The sequence below is a fragment of the Schistocerca piceifrons genome, chromosome 6 (assembly GCF_021461385.2).
Source record: "Schistocerca piceifrons isolate TAMUIC-IGC-003096 chromosome 6, iqSchPice1.1, whole genome shotgun sequence".
Taxonomy (NCBI): Eukaryota; Metazoa; Arthropoda; class Insecta; order Orthoptera; family Acrididae; genus Schistocerca; species Schistocerca piceifrons.
The window spans coordinates 23,519,633-23,541,063 of NC_060143.1; the positions used below are offsets into that span (position 1 = coordinate 23,519,633).

Sequence of the window (21,431 nt, forward strand, 5' to 3'; positions counted from 1 at the left end):
GACAGGGGATGATAAATACCTGAGCTCCTTCTCCTGCTGCTCTCGTGCCTGTATATTTGCTACCATGCGGTCAAAGCGCTCACCAAGCACTCTAACACGGTCTGCAGCAGCTCGATTCTCAGGAAGTAATGAGCTGAGATGCCTGACTAGCTCAATACTTGACCTTGCTGCAGCCAAAGCTTTTGATATTTCTGAAGAACGTGGAGTTATTTTTGTACGGCTTGCTACATCTTCTAGTTGGTCTAGGTTTGCTGAGCATTCTCTCATTGCTGATTCTAGCTCATAGCGATATGCATCGTCTGATGTCAACTTAAGTGTGTCCACTTGAACAGCAGAATCTTGCTCAAACCGCAAAGTTTCAACTTGAATTGCAGAGTCCACAACCTGTCAAAAATGAAACATTTGAAAATATTTTAAGTTTAGTGAAAAAGTGTTGCTTGTACATACTTTGAAATATTTTCTCTAAATTATTTGTAAAGTCTGATCACTAAAATTTCACAAACTCTAGTAGTTCATTATTGTTGACAGTGTTGCTATTCCCCACATTCAACTGCCAAAAACAATACAAAATCCACAATGTATAAAATGACTACTGCAAATATACAGAATTAATGTATGAGCTCTTGCAACTAGCAAATTAATAGGGATTTAAAACTGTAAATATGTTTTTTTTATTTCTATATGGTAAGGATAGTTATGGCACAATGTAAAGAATTTAAGAGTGAAGGAGATGAGCCACAAAATAGCAGAAGCATTGTGTCATCAACAGGCTTAAGGAATGATAAATACCTGAGCTCCTTCTCCTCCTGCTCTTGTGCGAGCACATGCGCGAGCAGTATACGTGTGGAGCAGTACACAAGCGAGCGTGCCCCCCCCCCCCCCCCCACACACACAGCTGTATGGTACATCTCTCTCTCTCTCTATCTCTCTCTCTCTCTCTCTCTCTCTCTCTCTCTCTGGTGTGTGTGTGTGTGTGTGTGTGTGTGTGTGTGTGTGGCAGGGTCCTTCTTTTTTCCCCCCCTCTCAATGACTCAATGCTTTTTTTATTATTTAAAAGTTTGTCATAATGAAGCAACTGCCCAATTATTATGAGTTTGGGAGCAGGGGGGCTGTTGGAAGGGGGGGGGGTTGGAGACTGCTATGATAAGCCCAAAAATTTAAATTAACTGAAACACATCTGGGCAAAAACACATACTTTAAATTTAATATTTGAAATATTTTCTGCAATTGCTTAACAAAATAATGACAGTCCCGATTTCTTAAATTTTTTTGATTGCCAATGGTGTTTTTCTGTATGGCAATGATGTGGAGTGCGTCAACAGATTTAGAAACATAATGCAGTAAAGTGTGAATATATGCTGATCATTTACATGCTTTTCTTTTACATTAACTGTAATCTAATTTTAAATTTAATAACTGAAAACCTACTCAGGACTTCATCTATGGAGTGGGAGTAGCTGTCAAGCAGATATGATTTCAGTTTGTTGATAACCTTTAATTTACACAGGAATTAGTCAAATATTTCCCTGATTGCACACTGTGCTTCCTTATGTGCAAGAGTGAAGTTAAGTTGCAAGTACTGCAGAATTTTTTTGTTGCTATGTCATATTTAGGAATGTTACTATTATTCTCTAATTGCATCTAGTTCTTAACACCAAATCTCATAAGAAAGTATATATGTTGCATGTCTAAGAGAATACTTCACTTCAGTTGAACAGTTGATGCACGGACAAGAAAATAAAGTTAATACAGATAAAAATGTTAAAGCTTAAGTCTTGAACGCTTGAGATGAAAATATATGAAGGTTTGTAGTGCATCTTGACAAACTGAAAAGAGTAACTACAGGATATAAAAAACAAGGAAAGCCATCGTATACAAATCCAAAAGGCCACACAGTACCAAAAAGGGTTAGGTATTTCCACTTTCTTTCATGTTTACATCAACAACAAAGTTGGATTTGACTAATGGATTGTATGTTTTATTGATCCGTATTATGTCACTATCTGGTAATTAGAGCCGATCCCGGAGTCCATTGCTATTACTCACAAGTCTGGCACCAATGGCAGTTTATAGATGCTGCAACTAACCAGTTGTTATGCTGAACAACAAATTAAACCAATGACTATAAACACAAACCTGGGAGCTGCACTTTTCCCGTAGTTGCCAGAAGCGTTCACGAATATCTGACCACAAAAGCTGGCATTCATTCAGCATGCCACGCAATTCAGATGTTTCTTCAGGGCTACATCGTTGTAATACTCGATTACCCACTTCCTCCACTTCTTGAACCAATGGTGACAATGCTTCCAGATCAGTCTCTAGCTGTGTCAACTGTGACGAGTCCAACTGTTCTGTTAAGTGCTGTGCCTGAGAAACATTACCCATCTCAAGTAATGCAACTTATCATTATTGTAGGTCTTAAACAAATATGTAAAATGGACAAGTATCCTAAGTATAACTCCTCATACATAGTAAATTACCACAAAATTATTAGGTAATTTTCAAGATTTTGGAATTGTAAAAACAAATTTAACACAATTAGAAATTGAAGTACATAATATGGTCAATAAGTATGCACTTTCCACAAGAGAATATGAACCCTCTGATTCTGACATACAAATACAGTAATGTTTATTACTGTGTAAAATGAGATTACTTAATGTCTTACTGAGCTTAGCTTCTCTATTGTTCTTTCCACTAATGGTTACATCTTGTGCACAGCACAACAATAAACACACAAAAGAAATACCGATTTGTAAACAGTACACCATCTGTATCTACCCAACTTTCTGTAGTGTGAGTGCTAGAAATTATTATAACAAAATTAGAAACACTTAAAAGTGAAATGTAATGTACTGTTTCCTGACATGGACAACTAATAAAACCAATTTCAATCACATAGGAAATTTGTATCAATTTTCTGAAGGGCAGTGAAAGTGAACAAAGTATTACCTGTGTAAGACTAATGTCAAACTGCGTGAGAGCAACAAGTGCTCTACTATGTGCAGCAGCGAAGTCCCGGTATCGCTGCAGTTCTCTGAATAGCCTCTGTTGAGCAGCAGCTGCAGCAGGTGCTAGGTCATGCCAACGGCGAAGTACTGATCGAGCTCCAGATGTCAGCTGCCGCATATTCTCTGGTTCGAGGAGAGTACTCTCTTTGTGCAGACGGGAGTAAGACTGGTCCAGGATGCGGAGGGCTGGAGCACGTGTCTCCACCTCCTTCAGCACACCCTAATCCAAAACAGACAACAGTTAGGTACTTTTTTAATCAGCTATGCTAGTTCTAAATTGTAAAAATAGTAAATAATCTAAATGAGTTCTCCTGCAGCATATAAGTTACTCTAATTTCTACTTAAAAGTTCTAGTGGACTTCTCTACATACTCTTGATGTTTTTCACTACTTTACACTGCTCTCATTACTACAACTCACATCGATACGTGAAACAAAAGACTGGATCTCAGATTGTGACCGCAGATCCTGCCGACTGTCGAGTTCCTTCAAAACCAGCTCCTGTGCAGTGAGCCAGTCTTCTTGTTCAGTGCAGAGCTTCTGTAAGTCCTGTATCAACTGGCAGACGGCAATGATACGTCGCTTGCGTTCTGCCGACTGGCCACAGACATTCTTCCACCTGAAACAATTACAATAAAATTCTCTTTAGTTTCTGAAAAGAGTTGTATTAATTAAATATCAACACCACACTTCAATATTCTCAGCTTGCTACCTTCAGCACTTGCAATGCCTGAGTGTTAATCATTCTCTAGCTTCATACAACTTTCTGAATCTGGTATAGAATGTCAACTTCATCTGCAGAATCGATAAAGTTTAATTCTGTGTGACCTAAATATTCTTTGTTTTGAATAGTTTATCACAACATGAATGGCTGCATCCGAGTGTACTTGCAGCTCTCTTAAGAAGATTACATAAAGAATTTTCTAATAATGCAACCACAAGTGATAATACCAAGGAAATAACACAGTATGGTACTGGATGGCTTCTTTTTTATTGTTATTAATTTGCAGAGAATGGATTGCTATGAATATTTAAGACTGTTAAAAATTGTATGCCAGACCAACATTCCAACATGGACCCTGCCTTTGACAAACAGTGCACTACTCATATCAACTGCACTATTAGTGTAGGCCATAGTGGCTGATTCAAAAGTTTCAACTTGCATCTTGCCTCTTTCCACACATTTCATTGGCTGCAGGAGAATACTAAGGTATGAAGGGTATCCAGTGATAAATTACATCTTTCAGGCATGTACGAATAGCACAAGTGGTCGCCCATTAAAGACGAGAATCAAGCTTGAAATTCTGCTGTGGATTATAATTTCAACTTCACATATCTGCTCATTTAACAACCAGTAACTAAAGGTGTGTGCATATTCATAATCTATTTTATATTAGAAGAAAGAGTATGGCACATTTTGCAAGATGAATTAACTATGAGAAAATGTGTTTTCCATATGGAGGCCACATTTTGTTAACATCTGTTGAAAATCAAAGGAAAGACTGATTTCTCAGCAATATTTGACAAATTTAAACTTAATTCAAATGATTGTGATCCCAGTTTGCTGAGACTTAGATACATTACTTTATCTATGTACAGGGCAGCAACGAAATGTTGGGTAGAAGACAGTGGGCTCAAATAAATAAAGCTAATGAAGGAAAGTTATTATCAGTGTTTCCCAAGGTGTGAAAAGGATTCTTCTTACCCTCCAGCTCCTCTAACCAATTATTTCTACATGATCATTTCTAACCAAATACTGTGCTCACATCTGAATGCTGATAATAATGACTGATTTGAAGATTTAACTGAGCATTGAATACCAAGTACGATACATATGAAAAAGATACATCAAAACAATGCTGCGGACTAGTATCAAAACAGCTCTTCCCCCCCCCCCCCCCCCTCTCTCTCTGTCACACACACACACACACACACACACACACACACACACAAGAAGATTTAGAAGATCATAAATGCACATATACACACATTAGGAAATTTGTGACTCCATTATTGTGAAATTGTGACCTCAGATGTTACTGCTTAAAATAGACCTCAGATGTTACTGCTTAAAATAGAAGGTGGGAAAAATAAAACTGGCACGGAAAATATTTGTAAGATTCAGTGGAATTGGCCCTTGTTAGTGATCAGAACTGCCCATCACAGAAAATACTGGAAACTGTGATTCTGACCCACCAATTGATTGTTGTCACATGTGTGTGCATGCGCATCTCCCACACGCTCTTTCCCAAGTACTTCACAGTGTTATTACATTTGAGCGAGTGAGGGGAACAGATGTGTTTAATGAACAGTTGAAACCAACATAAAATGGTGCTCACAATATAATATTACATCTTCACTGTTTAGTATCATGTGAAGCACTATTTGTGCAAAACCTGTGCAGAACAGTTTCTGCAAAAGTTTACGACTTAAAAGTGTTTCGGCAAAATCTCCAGTGAAGTCTGCAATGCAAAACTTAGTGGCAAAACTGCACAGAGGAGGCTCTGCAGCAAATAAAAAAGGTAACTAACCGAAAAGAAAACATTATCCTTCATTCGAATAATGTTTTCTTTTCGGTTAGGAAAGCCTATAACAAAGTCCAATGAGACCTCCACACCACTTATCTGTGCATTTGGGAATTGAAGAGATTACTGTGTTGAAACATTATCAAAAAAGGACTGCAGCATCTGTATCGTTACTAATTTGCTGTTATGCACAACTTAAGGTGTCCAGATAAGCTTTCACATGGTGATTGCTGCCAGTGGTTTCTGAGCGAAGTGGAATCAGGCCTTTTGGATCACTGGTTTTCCATTTCTTCAGGTGAGTGCTGGTCCAGCTTGTCAGGATATGCAAAGTCACAGTTGCAATATCTCAAAATTGGCGTTAGTGCACAATGACTGGTGTCCAAATCACAACATAATTACTTCACTAACTGTTAATGCTGACAAATATGTCCATATTCTGTTTAATCCATACGTGGATCACCTAACAGAAAATTAACAACTTTATGGATATTTTCAGCAATGTACGGCAACAGCATATATTGCCTTGACAACCTTGTGATGTGGGCATGAGATGTTTGGTGAGGAGAGGAGACAGTGGAACCCCCTGGCTGCATTGGTCACCTGACCTCACTCCTTACGATTTTTACCCATGAGGAAAATTGAAGGGTCAGATATACTCAAATAATCCTCGCGCACTGGGAGCTACTACAGCAGAATATTGAAAACACTGTTGCAGCTATCCCTCAGGTAGAGCACACCAATTTGATAAACCTACCAAAATGCTCCACAGACATCACTGGTGGCTATTTCCAACATCTGCTGTGATGTTCATTAAAAAGGATCAATTCCGCATCAGTTTTGTAAAAAAAATTTTGGGTTCGGGCTTGGGGTACCACGCTAAGAGGGGTGCCAGAGGCTTTAATATTTCCATAGAGGACACAATTAGTAGTGGTCGCTTGGGGGGACAAGCTGTCAGGGGTACCGAGGGTGCTCGAGTACAAGGTTTGTATACAGTCTCACAATTAGTAGAGAAAAATGACAAGTGCGAAAGTGGAAGTGTCAACAGGGGGTTAGGAAGACTGTCAAATGCCTTGTGTGAAGAGATGTCCTTGAACCAGCCCTATGCATAAGAGTTTCCACCAGATTATGATTGTACATGGTTATACATTCATTAAATGGCTGAGCTTCATGCTGGAGAATGAAAACTTTTGAGACAAGACTAAACTATTTTTAGACTATTAGCTAGTTATGCTTCGGCCTAATGTCAATAGCTATTATTTCACTTCATGAAATTCATAATCTATGGCAATGATGTACAAAATGGAAAATAGTCTGATGGAAAAAAAACTGCAACACCAAGAAGGCATTGAGCAACATAAACGATAGTTGGTAGGTATGTTTCTACATCTCAGAAATGATGTCTATTAAAATTTTGCACCAGGTGCATAAGAGTGGTGTTGGTGGTGCCATTATGAGGATCCAAATCAGGTTTGCTTTTAATATACACTTTAATGGTTGTGAGTGTTAGTTACCCTTCAGATTGAACATGGTGAGCTGTTAGTCAAGAATTCCTTTCAGGTGACAAAGACACCATTATCAACACTCACCAAGTTTGAACGAAGTTGTGTAATAGGGTACAAGAAGCTGGATGTCCCTTCTATCTATTGCAGGTGGATTTGGCAGGAATGTAGCCACTGCACATGATTGCTGGCAGTGGTGGTCATGAGAATGTGTGGTCACCAGAAGAGTGAGCTTCCAACAGCCATGTGGCACACCCGTGAGGGAAGACTATCTTGTTCAGTCTACTGCATCTGCAGCAATAATATAAGCACCAGTTGGCACCACAGTGACACAACAAACTGCCTCAAATCAGTTATTTTAAGGACAGCTCTGAGCCAGAAACCCTGTAGTATACATTACACTGACTCCAAACCACTGTTATTTGCGACTTCAATGGTGTCAAGTGAGTGCTCATTGGAGGGCAGGTGGGAGATCTGTTGTGTCTTCTGATGAAAGCTGATTCTGCCTCGGTGCCAGTGATGACCATGTGGTGGTCAGGAGGGACCAGTTCAGGGCCTGCAACCAACCTGTCTGCAGCCAAGGCACACTGGACCTACATGTAGATTTGTGTTCTGGGGTGCAATTTTGTATGACAGTAGAGTTATCCCACGCACCCTGATGGCAAAATTTTATGCCATTCATGAACAGCATTCCATAGGATGTTTTCCAACAGGATAATGCTAACAAACATACTGCTGTTGCAAGCCAGCATGCTCTACAGTGTCTACATGCTGCCTTGGCTTGCTCAATCATCAGATCTGTCTCCAATCGAGCACATATGGGACGTCAATGAATTTCAACTTCAGCATCAACAACAAACAGCATTAAGTGTCACTGTATCAACTGACCAAGTGCAACAGGCATGGAACTCTATTACACGAACTGACATCTGGCACCTGTACAACACAATGCATGCGCATCTGCCTGCTTGCATTCGACGTTCTCTCGGTTACACCAGTCATTAAAGTACCAGCATTTCACACTTGCAATGGCTTATCTCATGCTTACATTAACCTGTGATCTTGTAATGATAATCACTAATGTTAATTACCTAGACAAATATATTGCAGAGATTTCATTACTCTACATTAATTATTTTTTGGTGTTGCAATTTTTTTCTGACTGTGTATGTATATGATTGCACTCAGAATACTTTAAAAATTCAAGGGAGATTTCTGCAATAATGTCTAAAATGGATATCCTTACAATCAGAATTATCTTCTGAACTAAGAGGATTGTTATTATGTGAGTTATTAACCCTAACTGGGGTATAAGACAGCAAATATTAACATAAACTACAAATGCACATTCGTAGCATCTTTACCAGCGACAAATTCCACGTTAACGCAATGATTCATGACCTGAGTCATTTGAACATGTCAAGGATATAACAAGAACAACTGTACCTGTAGCAAATGTGGATTTCCTGTGAGCTGAAATCATTATCTTGCTGTATTTACAGATCACTAAATTTTAATACTGCATTTTCTTGAAGCTATCGAGGGACATTGAATAGTGCCGAGTTTTTGACTATTCTGCAATACACTGAGGAGCATGTCAACTCTGAGTTCATCACCCTTTCCAATTCCAGATGAGTGGTGGAACTATTAAAGACATCTAATGCAGCGGAAAATACAACCTTACAACAGCATATCACATCATGAATCTGATGTTATAGATCACCACAAATAAAGGAATCAGAAAGTTACAAATGTACTGGGTAAAAGCACACTGTGGAACACCTACCAATGAAACAGCGGACAAGCTAGTCAAAGCAACCACCTATGATGGAGTGAGGGGATACATGGAATTACCAGCTACAAATCTTTTAAATGCTAATAAACCAACATCAGAGAGAATTGAATACAGAACTGCAAGAGACCTGCAAATGCAAACGTAAAGATTATGTCGAATTGAACCCAATGATGAATCCTAACTTCTGGCACGAGAAAAATCAATGCTCCCAATGACTGACAAATATTGTAAAGTAACTCACATTCAACAATGGCTGCTATGGGAAGCACTTACATCATATTTGTCTGGTTGCATCACTGCATCTGTGGTAAAAGGAAGGGTGTCAGTCACATGCGTTTTGACTGCACGGACAGATATAGCACAGCCAGCCACCTCCTACAATGTCTGGTCACTATCAGATGCTGTTTGCTGATATGTGTAGCTGTACTGCTCTGCTTGAAAGACTTGACAGTATACTGCCTGTTGTATACTTTTTGTTGGAAAAGCAGGTCAACTTCCAATATGATTATACTGTAACTTTATGTTTGTTATGATCTGTAATGTATTAAATCCAATGTGTACACTGCTCGTCAATGTGTTAAATCTAAATGTATGACAATGGCTGTACCAGTCCTGATCAGACGGAGGGAAGAGTGGGGGGAGGGGAGGGGGAGAAGAAGTGTATAAATTACATTTACTAATATAATGGAAGGAAACATTCCACGTGGGAAAAATTATACATAAAAACAAAGATGAGGTGACTTACCGAACAAAAGCGCTGGCAGGTCGATAGACACACAAACAAACACAAACATACACACAAAATTCAAGCTTTCGCAACAAACTGTTGCCTCATCAGGAAAGAGGGAAGGAGAGGGGAAGACGAAAGGAAGTGGGTTTTAAGGGAGAGGGTAAGGAGTCATTCCAATCCCGGGAGCGGAAAGACTTACCTTAGGGGGAAAAAAGGACAGGTATACACTCGCACACACGCACATATCCATCCACACATACAGACACAAGCAGACATATTTAAATATTTTGTGTGTATGTTTGTGTTTGTTTGTGTGTCTATCGACCTGCCAGCGCTTTTGTTCGGTAAGTCACCTCATCTTTGTTTTTATGTATAAATTACATTTACATTACACTAAACCAGTGTAGGATGTCTTATGAATAATTTGTTTGCAGACGTCACAAGTGCACTGTATAATTCTCAAAGATGATAAATTTGCAACACTTAAAAGTGTCAAATCTGTAACATAAATCACTGAAACTGAGTAAAACAATTTTGTGGACTACACAATCAGAATGTTTGGCTAGAACACCGAAGATACCAGTAACTCTGACATTATATTATTTAAACAATCTGATCTACCAAAAAACAGGATTATCAAGCATCATTTGTTGACACACCTTCTTGGAAAATGAAATGACATCTACTAATATTGTGCTCTCATATGTGCCAGTTTCTCAAGGAACTCTGGAAGCTAGTTAGCAGACAGATCGAATAGCAGTAAAAATATTGTGATCTGTTCTTTTTAAATAATGGTTTCATAACAGCATATTTTAGTATTTCTATAACGGTACCTTGCTGCAAAAATTCATTAAAGACTCATCATTTTTTGTTTTCCAGCAAATAAATTTAAATTTTGACTGTGTAAAACAAGAAACTGTCAGTAATGCAATGATAAAAGTGAGGTAATAGCAAAGGCACTGGTGATACATACCGTTGTTCCAACATATCAGTTGCTATAGTAATAGATTCTGTATTTATTGTTGCTTTGCATGCTTCACAGTTTGTCAGAAGCAGCTCACAAAGATTAAGTACTTCTCCCACATTACTGCTTTGTTTCTCAATTGCTTTCTGTAATTCCTGAAAAATGAAGGATGATACTTTCAGCACATATGACAAGACACCTCATATTGACATAAAGTGGAACCTGAACTGAGAAAATAAAATGGTTGTACTTAAGTAAGGAAAATTGTAAATTTAAGAGATATACAGACCTCATGTTCATGGAGCTTTTGGTCAACAGTCTCCTTACTGCACGTTTCAAATACTAATGGAGTGGCCAGCTTTGATTCAACCTGGTGAAGCCACGCACGTAGCTCAGCAAGGCGCAGTTCTAACTGAGACATGGTCTGCAAAGTAATAATGAAAATGATGGTTAATTTGTATCTGGAAGATTAAACTACTATGGTTTTTTATATATGAACATCATTTTCTTCATTATATTAATACTCTGCTGTGGATTTTGCAGACAATGGTAAAATATGAGGTTTAGCGTTTATGGTGACTATCTCATTAGCAACCAATCAATTCCGTACAACAACATAGAACAATTTACTCTGGAAATTCAAATAGTAACAACCTTGGAATATTTAAAAACAAAATGCACTGTTGTGTGTCTCAATGGCTCATTTCCATTCAAACAACAACAAGGGTGACATGTATGTTTATTACACAATTTTTCTATTAGTGATTCAGCCATTACTTACGTACCCTATGTTCTTCCTACTGGAACTTTATCTGTCTCAGTCTGTACTTTACCTTTTTTATTCCTATTCTGTGAGCTTCTTCCTTATAAGAATATAACAAACCTAGCACTTTTCACATTAAATTAAATTCATTGATTGAAAATCTGTAGTAATAATATGGCACATTTAAAATTATACAATGTAATTTACACATCTGCTTGAACAAACTAAAGAGCAGAGCAAATTTTAAAACTGAAGTGTGGTATTTCAGTCAATGCCACATTGGGGGACGTGCCAGTGATGAGCATGAAATGATGATGAGGACAACACAACACCAAGTCCCTGAGCAGAGAAAATCTCCAATTTGGCTGGGAATCAAACTTGGGCCCACTGACATGGGAGGTGAGCATGTTACCAGACAGCTAAGCAGGCAGACACTTGTCATGTAATAATAGAATTACTGATGTATTTCCTATTAAAAAAGTTTACCAAATATTTGTTTCTCTGCCAACAGTTCACAACGATCAGAAGCTTTGAATTGAATGTTCTGCTTACACTATGAAACCTGAGTTTAGTGATGATGTGAGAAACACATAGCAAAAATTCTTTAATACATTTTAGGCACTTTTCAACACACTGTTTAACACTGCTCTGCATAATTACAAACTGGTGTTCTTTTCTATTAGCAGAAAAAACGAATAATAAGGATATTGCACATCAAATGAAATATTTATACTTATTTTTCCACTTACAATGCTGGACTATGAAGCAATGGTCATTGTGGTGGTGGAGGGGGGGATGGGGGGGGGGGGGGAGAAGTAAAACTTAGTAACATGTTACTGAAAGAGAGTGTTTCACACCTGCAGTAGTTCAGCAAGTCGTGCTGCACGAGAGCGACCAAGATCCTGCAGTTCTCGCCATCGAGTCTCAACTTGTTCGACACGTTCCTTTAATTCAGGATCAGCATTTGTGTCCATCTCAGCAAGCAATTCACGCCCGGTTCGAGTCAGCCACTCTGCTTCTCGCCTCTTAAGGGCTACTTCAGCCTGCAATTCTGTCTCTAGTCTCCTTAGAACCTCTTCTGCATCTGCAGTGCTGCTGCGCTCCAAACGTGCTTCAACTTCTGATGCCCAAGTCATGAAGCGAGATTGCCTGCAATCCAATTTTCTTATGATAATGCACATTTTGAAATAAGCTGATAGAAAATTAACATTTTTATCATTACCATGAAATATAAATCCTAGTAATGTGATAGCATCATGACACCTAGAGGCTATTGGCTTCTGTGAATCTTAGAAGCAATATAGAAAAGTCACATCCCATGCAGTAAGTTTACTACATACAAGCTATACATCACTAGTCATAAGAATCATAAATCATAAATAGCCCTTGAATGCATGCAATTGTGTGTCGTCATAAGGGAATAAATACCTGGTATCAAACAACGTCCTTAATCCAATACGCTCCTCGAGTCTGTGGCAGAGCAGTGTCAGTTGGTGCTCCAGATCAGCTTGTGCTTGCCACAGCAACCATGCTCGCTGTGTTGCTGCCTTCATATCCTGTGGTGCAGCACACTCCTTCAATTGCTCCAATGTTACTCCAAGGGACTCTAAATCAGCAGTACGATTTGCTAGCTGTGTACGTAGTTCCTAGAATAGAGACAATAAGTATGCAAAACTGAAAAACTTCATCACACACACACACACACACACACACACACACACACACACACACACACACACAAACAAACAAACAGAAGCAACATCTATCACTAAATATCCATCTTTTTCTCTCACAATTTGACAATAGGATTTAATAACAACATGACGAGCACATTATGTAAAATCCTATCCAAAGCATATATGCATCTTATGTACTTAGCAAATAGTATTAACATACATTAATTTAAAATATGTCCAATTACTTTCAAACGTATTCATCAGGTACTGAAAACTGTTTATGCCACTTTTTTTTAGCAACAAAAGCCTGTATCTCTGATGTGGGTGATAAATTACACACCTCAAAATCAGTTAGATATCATTTTCATTTATATATCTTACATTTACTTCAAAATTGCTGCTTTTGCCATGTACACTGATATTATCACTCTTTAAAGCAAAGTATTGCATTCTTTCTATTGGAGATAATGTTTCAAGATTTTTTCCAGCTGTTAGATACTTCTTACTTAAATTAACTCTTGGTATTCGTTCAAAATGAAATCTTAATTTCAATAAGTGTTTGTGTGTGTGTGTGTGTGTGTGTGTGTGTGTGTGTGTGTGTGTGTGTGTGTGTAAGGGGGGGCAGGCACCAGTGAACATTTGCTTACAAACGATATTGCTCTCACCTTCAGCCGTTCAAGGCGTTCAGAGACGGCATTAACTGAAACAGGAGTGTCTGCACCACTCTGTTCAATTGTGGAGCGTACTTCATTGAATGCTGTTGTCACTGCTGCAGCTTGCTGCTCAAATGAAGCAGCTAAGTTTGAAATTCGCTCCAAAAATTCACGCCAGGTTTCAAGTGCTGCACCCAAGTTGGAAATCCTTTGAACAATAGCTGCATGTTCCATACGGATTGATGTAGCGAGTGCTTCATCACAAAATGTCAGCAAGGAAGACTGTTGTTGTTGAAGTGATTCAGCCTGCACCTCACCAGATGGAATCTTCTCAATCAATGCCTAGAACGCAACATACAAGCAACCATGAATACTTCCCACTGGGAGGCATGCTTTTTATTATAGGACATGAATAAAGTAACATCACCACTACAGCTATCCTGCCAGTACCAGAGAATAATGACTCCTAGAGTCACCACTGAAATGAGTCAATACGATTTACGATAAAATAAGTAATGATCTAAAAATAATGTATGCAGCTCTTGAAACCAATACATTAATTTACCGAAGTATTTAGAAGTCTTTTTGAAAGCTTATTACAAATAATGGCACAATAGCGTGCATGTTTAGAAAACTCGCACACCAAGAATACCTATTTAGTGAAAGTGTGATAAGTTCATTTCTTCCATTCTCTGACTTTTTTCTAATAATATAACTCTAAGAAAAGTCTGATTACTTTTAAAAACAAGAAATTAAATTAATGGTGCATTTCTTGATATTCAGTCAAGTTTGTATTTCCTGGCTTGGTTGTCAAAATATGCAAAATGGAAATAAAAACTCAGCTGAACACTCAGAAGTAAACCATTAATCAATCACACCTTGAAAACATGAGAGTTCACAGTGAATTATATGATCATGAATTTACTCACTTGTATCCGAAGAAGAATTTTGGGCAGACAGCGTAGATGTATGTACCGAAGCTGAAGGCGTGCCCTCTCCCTCTCGGTGTCTCGTAGCCAAGCCAAGAGAACTGCCTGATCCTGTCGATAACGATCCCAGGCATCCAGGCGAGCGCGTACCTCTGCATGACGATCCATAATACGGGCCAATGTCTCATTGTGGAGATTTGTCAGTGAAGCAAACTGTTCCACTACTGACGATTCTATTAAACCACTACCCAAAAGCCCATCCGAGTCATTTTTGGACAGCAACACATTCTGCTGGTTGGTCAGTAGATTCTGATGTACCTGCATACGAGATAAGATGTTGAATTTTCACTACACTATAAAAAAATGTCAATTTAACTTCAACATCAAGATAACTGATAATATGATAAAAAAAGCTCTATGCTGAACAACGAAAGGTAACATTTTACAATTTTTAGTAGTGAATTGTGACATAACTTAAATGTTACAATGACTTGTTTTAAATTTGCCAGAATTCTTTAAACAAATCCTCTTTACATGTAGATGCTGTTCATTAAAACAAACACTAATTTATTCTTCTTTCTTTTGGAAACATACAAAATTGAACTGCTTATTCTAAAGTTTTTAAGAGCTATGAATGAACTGCACTAAAGCCAGTATAATATGCGAGTTTGGTAAATGAAACAAGAATAGATTTATGGTGGTTATCCATTGAGTACTGACATCAACTGTTGGCAAGTTTGCAAAGCAGGAACTTTTATTAGAGGAAAAGAAAAACAAAAGCAAGCATGCTATAATGACGTTTCAATTTGTAATTGACTTCCAGATTCATAAGAATTGGTTAAAAATGAAATGGTTGGTGGTCTTGTTGTGACAAATTGGAATTTGAGTTTTAATACTTTCAAAAACAAAAAGATAAACATCAAGATTTACAGTAAATATTGTACTTCCATTCAATAAAGAAAATTAGGTGTGATGAGAAAATCTAATAGCCAACTTGTGCCATGTTCAGGTATAGATACAAAAAGAAAACACTCTTCAGTTTTGCAGTAGTTCATTCACATTACAAAATGTAGCATCTCATTGGCATTTTACTTACAAAGACTCTGAATGAATAAGGAATCATAAATAATTTCCCTTGTTTAATACGAAGGACTATCTTTTGAGATTGCACTTTTAAAGAACATATGAATGAGTGACCAAATCAATGTAATTTTGCTGAACATTAGGAAGTATTTTCCTTTAATAATATTATCATCATGTTCTGCCAAGCACCAACAGAAATTCAGTTACTATAAATTTAATCTAAAATATTTACAAAATAATGATTTTCGTTCCATTAAGAGTCCCTCTTGAACTTTCTATTCCGAAAGAATGGAAAAAGAAGTATAAGGAAATGTACTGCAATCCATATTTATCTTAGAGAACTAGATTACTGGCACAGTACATAGTGATCTCATTGCAATACCAACAACAAAAATTTGATATTACAAAAAAAATTAAGATTTATCATGTTTTAGGTCATGACATTACTAGACGTGGAGCTCTCATGTTGGACAAGGGGAAGAAATAACATTAGTCTTCATCTGCCAGAAAGGAGTCATCCAGGCATTCACCTTCCAAAATTTAGGAAAGCCACCACAATCCTAAACTTTGAATCTTGTTATCAGCATCGTGCCACTTTGCAAACTCAATACTTTAAAGACTGTTGTGTGTTAAAACAGATTCTTCACCATTACATGTTTGCACCTGTTACTATCCTTCAAAGTAGTCACCAGCTCTGTGTAGAACCTGATGCCAGCGATGTGGAAGGTGTAGTATACCATTAGCAGAGCCTGTTCTGTTGATGGTGCAAATGGAGCGGTCTACTGTCTGTCGAATCTCTGGAACAGTTCTGAAGCGAATTCCATGAAGTGATTCCTTCATCTTTGGAATCAAATCAAGTCACAAGGGCTTAAGTCCAGGGGGTATAGTGGATAGTACAGTACATCCCAGTCCCATCGACCGAACAAAGCAGCCAAAGCTTGCGCTGTGTGCACCAGCGCATTGTCGTGCAAAATGATGGGTGGGTTGCGCAGAAAGTGTCGCCGCTTCATTCGCAAAGCTGGTCACAAGTGATGTTCCAAAAACGAACAGTAATACTGTGCACAGATGGTCTGCCGTGGAGGACCATATTGGATTAAGGACATTGTTTGATACCAGGTATTTATTCCCTTAGTATATCACCATCAAGGTTGTACATGAGAATCACCATAACTTTCACTTCAGAACTGTTCCAGACATTCGACATGCATTAGACTGCTCTATGCGCACTATCAACAGAACGGGCTCTGCTAACGGTATACTATGCCTTCCACATTGCTTGCAACGGGTTCTACACAATGCTGGTGACTACTATAAAGGGCAGTAACAGGTGGAAAAATGTAACTCTTTTGTATCGGTTGTGAATAAACAGTTGCCACTATTTAAGTTCCAACCTTTGTATATATACTATTTGCTCCTCATAAATTATGAATAGTGCATAAAACATTAACTGGAAATTAAGTGTTGAGAACGCATTCCATTCCAAAAATTTTCTTGCTTCATTGATTACATCGCTAAAGTCAAATTTAGAAACTGTGATGTATTCTATCAAGAAGGTAGCTGAATCTGACAGTCTGATCCACCTATACCTGACATTCAGTAGTTTTTTATGATCTGTAATTTGCTGAAACTGCAGTGACAAGATTCTGCCGTCACTGTAATTGTCATGCATACCCTCAACGCTATTTCACTGTTTGGATAAGCAACTCATAATCCATGGTTTGAGGGGGGGGGGGGGGTGTCTACGCCCCCCCCCCCCCCCCCCCCCAACTCCGTTTTCGTGGCCCCTCTGTGTCTAGGTCCTTGGCAGGGGACTATTTTGCCACACCCTTGGGGCAATCCTAATTAATGCACACTTCACACCCTAGCCTCAGTACATTCCTGATTAATGCACACTTTTATGTATAAGTACATACTGTTTGAAGTAAAATAATAATCTATTCACAATAAGTATGTTGCTTTTTAATATTAGTCACCACAACAGTACGATATATTTGAAATAACAGCACCCAAGTGCACTAGTAATGCATGAAGAAGGGGCTAACAAGAAATACTTTGAATCTTGTTTTTTTTAATTCCTGGACACATGTAATTCCTGCAAGAAACTTTTTATAGACACACCATCAATTGAAAATACACTTCCGCATTCTACAACTCAGACAATTTAGCATATTAAATATACTTTATTTTTTGTGTAGTGATTGCATAAACATAACCTACTTTATTTCAGCAAATTTTAAATATATTTTTAACTTACTTCACAAAGGTGCTGGTGTTCAGCAAGGGCCTTATAATCTCCAGGGACTCCAGCCGAAAGGAATGCTTGGACATGCACAAGGTACTCTTGCCACAAACGTAATGCTGCAGCACCATCTTGTCCACGAACCAAGCGAGCTGACAATCGATGATATTGTTGGAAAGTCTCACGGAATACCTGTAGTGTAAAATGTAACACATTTTATTTCCAGTATGAAGTCCTTCAAGCTATATTTAAAACATGCTATACCATTTTCCTCAACAAATCTCACTATGATTTTACAAACTATTTTCTGATTTACATTCCACTCACCATTCCTGCTGTTTAAAATATAAATATTCAAACATCTACCTGTAATTTCATTGTATCATTAAATATTGTATAGAACATGATTACTAATTTAGAATTATACTGTGGAGTATGCAAAAAATAATGAATTAGTAATGATTAATAGAAACAGACGTCCGCCCCTAGTAGCTGAGTGGTCAGCGTGACAGACTGTCAATCCCAAGGGCCCGGGTTCGATTCCCGGCTGGGTCGGAGATTTTCTCCGCTCAGGGACTGGGTGTTGTGTTGTCCAAATCATCATCATTTCATCCCCATCGACGCGCAGGTCGCCGAAGTGGCGTCAAATCGAAAGACCCGCACCAGGCGAACGGTCTACCCGACGGGAGGCCCTAGCCACACGACATTTCATTTTCAATAGAAACAGACGAGATTAGTGTACTCTCCCACCCCCACAAAATCTCCGCTTCTCACTTCACCTCTATCAATGACTGATAAATTGGTAGATTTTCTAATGGCAAGTATTAATCATCTAGATTGCAACGTGATATTTTAAAAATGCACACAATGCTCATTTCATTGTCACCTACAATAAAGGGCAGATTCTACACTCAACCTGTAAATAAAAGCAATTGATTACAACAAATAATATTGGATGTATCAGATCACAAGCACTATGTCCTTTTAGTGGAGGAAAGGACCCTTTATGACAGGGCTAGTCTATAACAGTTTAGAACACCTCTCGTCTTATGTGCTGAACAGAGATAAGCTACAGTTGTCTTGCCCCCCTCGTTATGGGTTCTGAATGATCTGCCCTTCCTTTTTATGCTTCGCCAATCCAACCCTCTCTCCTACTAAGGAGGAAACAATTAGTTCTGAAAGTCAGGGTTGTTGGTGTACTTTCATGTTTGTCTACTGGGAGTGATGACATTTTGCTTCCTGAAGATAAGTTGTAATAAATAGCATGACATTTTGAAAAATTCTATAAAAAGTCCTATTATCTTTGGAGATGTGTGCGCAAGGGTATTTTTTTTTGTTTTTACTCTAAAATATTAAATGATCATTGTTCTGCATAGATCCAATGACAGCTAAAAGAAGTCAGTTATTCTCAGTGTTTGGGTACCTGTTGCCAGAGAGCAAGCACTTCCACAACCGGTGCATCATCTACAGAGGTCTCTGCTGAGCCTCTCAACTGCTGCAGTTGCGACTCAGTCTTGCCCAAAGCCAGCAGATGGCTACGCAGGGCGCCCAGTTGTTGTTCGGCATCTTGCTCTGTTGCTTCTTCCACAGCAGCCAAGCTCTGAAATTGCATGTGATATAAGTTCAATTTGTTCCTTTGATAAAGCTGTGCTGGTATATTTTTAAACAAGTAAAACATTCTGATTACCATCTCATATTAAATTTCAGAAAAAGTGTACATCAGGTAGCGTGTTTATGTCGAATAATCTGGTGAATCATTATTACCAAATATTCAAGTTAATTCAAAATCAAGGTAACTGCTTAGGCACCTCTGAATGTAAAAAAATTAATGGAATCACAGATGGTACTCTTTAATTGACAAATTGACATCTCTACCCGTTCCTGAGAGAAGTGGTCTTAACAGATGGATGGATGGATGGATGGATGGATGGATGGATGGATGGATGGATGGACGGATGGACAGACAGATGGGTAACAAATGGCAAAAAATATATTTTGTGATATAATAACAAATAAACAATTTGCTGTTTTTTCCGTTTACTTGTATTGTAAAACCATGGTTCTTGCCAAAATCAATGAGTTTAGGTCGACAGGAAGTACCCTATAGTTTTTGATGAGGTGTTTGCAAGTATCAAAATATGTTATATATATACGGCCACATCTTTGGACTGCTTCGACTTACGCAGTATTTTACATACATTTCAAATTGATGCTTCTACCCATTAATGAGTAAAAGGGACCTTAACAGACAGACAGACAACAACGTGATCTTCTAGGCGTTCTGGTTTTAACGACTGCGGGAGGGAGGGGAAGCGACAATATGGCAAAGCGTCCGTATTTTAATCTTACAATTGTGAGAATTCTGCTTTTCTTAAGGCAATGTGAGTTCTGAAAGCACGCTTGATTTCCCATGCGATACAGCAATGGGAGCACACGCAGCGGAGAGTGATTGGAACTGTGGGACGAAACAATTTGCGGCGAGAGCGCCGGGGAGCTCGCGTGGCCGGCTGGCGTTAGCGCTCTCCGCGCCTGCCCAAACACAGCGCAGCGCTCACCCCGGAACCGTGATTCAATTAAAATTGCAAGGACGCGGGGCTTCATTAGATAATTGCACGTGCACGGGCAGCACGCCGATTTGCCGGTTTCTCAAGGCCGGCTTTGGGCACGCGAACGGAGCGCAGGTGCTGTGCCTGCCGCCATGTTGCCCCTGTCCTCGAGCCATGCTGGCGCACCCTGACCAGCAAGGCTGACAACGTGGTCCATGAAGAAGGCGTATTACGACTGCATGCAGGGTCGTTTAGGTGTAAACATCTCTCTGACGTTGAGCATGCTTACGGGCAGAGGAGACAGTGGGCTCGTTATTAGTAAACTTTTTTGGGAGGCCCGAATCGTAAAATGTTGGAATAGTTCGGTCGCTTGTATTTCGTCTCCTGCCACTGTCTACTTTCGCGTTCAAACAACATTGTGGCCATTAGCAATATACGAACTACTAGTGAATGCAATGTTCTGAAAACTCACAACTTACTTGTAGCTACAGATACCATTACCGCACTTGTCAAGCACCGTCAATGTTCCAATACTGGTAACAACGAAGACTGCCCTGTTGTGTACCAAGTACGTCTAACATCTTCACGTCTGCGTCTGTCATCCGGCACAGCTATGGACTAACTACATAAGCCCTTCACAATCCGCCACAATGGTGGGACACTGTCAGAGGTCTGGTAGAAGCATACGACGGTGTGTGACGTTGCATCATTTTCAAGGACGAATCTCCGTTCTACACTACCGGTACCAAAGGTAACTATCGTATGGGAGTAAAGGGGGAGGGGAGAGGCCACATTTTGCTAACGTTCCGGCAAACCGCAGCCATAAATTCATACCATCTCTGGTAGGGAATCAGGGGCCTCTGACAGCACAGCAAAAAGTCAAAGACATCCTGCACTCACATGTTACCTTTCACGAAACAGTGCCCTGGTACAATTTTTCAACAAAACAACACTTGTTCACACACGGCTTGCCCGTTTATGAATTACCTGAATTATACATAAATACTCTGTTTGGTTAT

The 21,431-nt window shown here is 39.0% G+C and overlaps 1 protein-coding gene across 1 annotated transcript in view; it reads right to left on the bottom strand.

Moving 5' to 3' along the window:
* The window catches only part of LOC124802825 (muscle-specific protein 300 kDa-like), a 49,057-nt gene that overhangs the window by 20,679 nt on the left and 6,947 nt on the right, over window positions 1-21,431 (bottom strand). The window contains exons 2-13 of the mRNA XM_047263830.1: window positions 19,290-19,466; window positions 17,882-18,058; window positions 14,545-14,862; window positions 13,628-13,957; window positions 12,715-12,932; window positions 12,144-12,435; window positions 10,813-10,947; window positions 10,533-10,678; window positions 3,431-3,629; window positions 2,953-3,231; window positions 2,137-2,367; window positions 20-384 (exon numbers count right to left, since the gene is read on the bottom strand). Of these exons, the coding sequence (XP_047119786.1) occupies window positions 20-384; window positions 2,137-2,367; window positions 2,953-3,231; window positions 3,431-3,629; window positions 10,533-10,678; window positions 10,813-10,947; window positions 12,144-12,435; window positions 12,715-12,932; window positions 13,628-13,957; window positions 14,545-14,862; window positions 17,882-18,058; window positions 19,290-19,466 (2,867 nt within the window). The remainder of the gene's footprint in view (window positions 1-19; window positions 385-2,136; window positions 2,368-2,952; window positions 3,232-3,430; window positions 3,630-10,532; window positions 10,679-10,812; window positions 10,948-12,143; window positions 12,436-12,714; window positions 12,933-13,627; window positions 13,958-14,544; window positions 14,863-17,881; window positions 18,059-19,289; window positions 19,467-21,431) is intronic.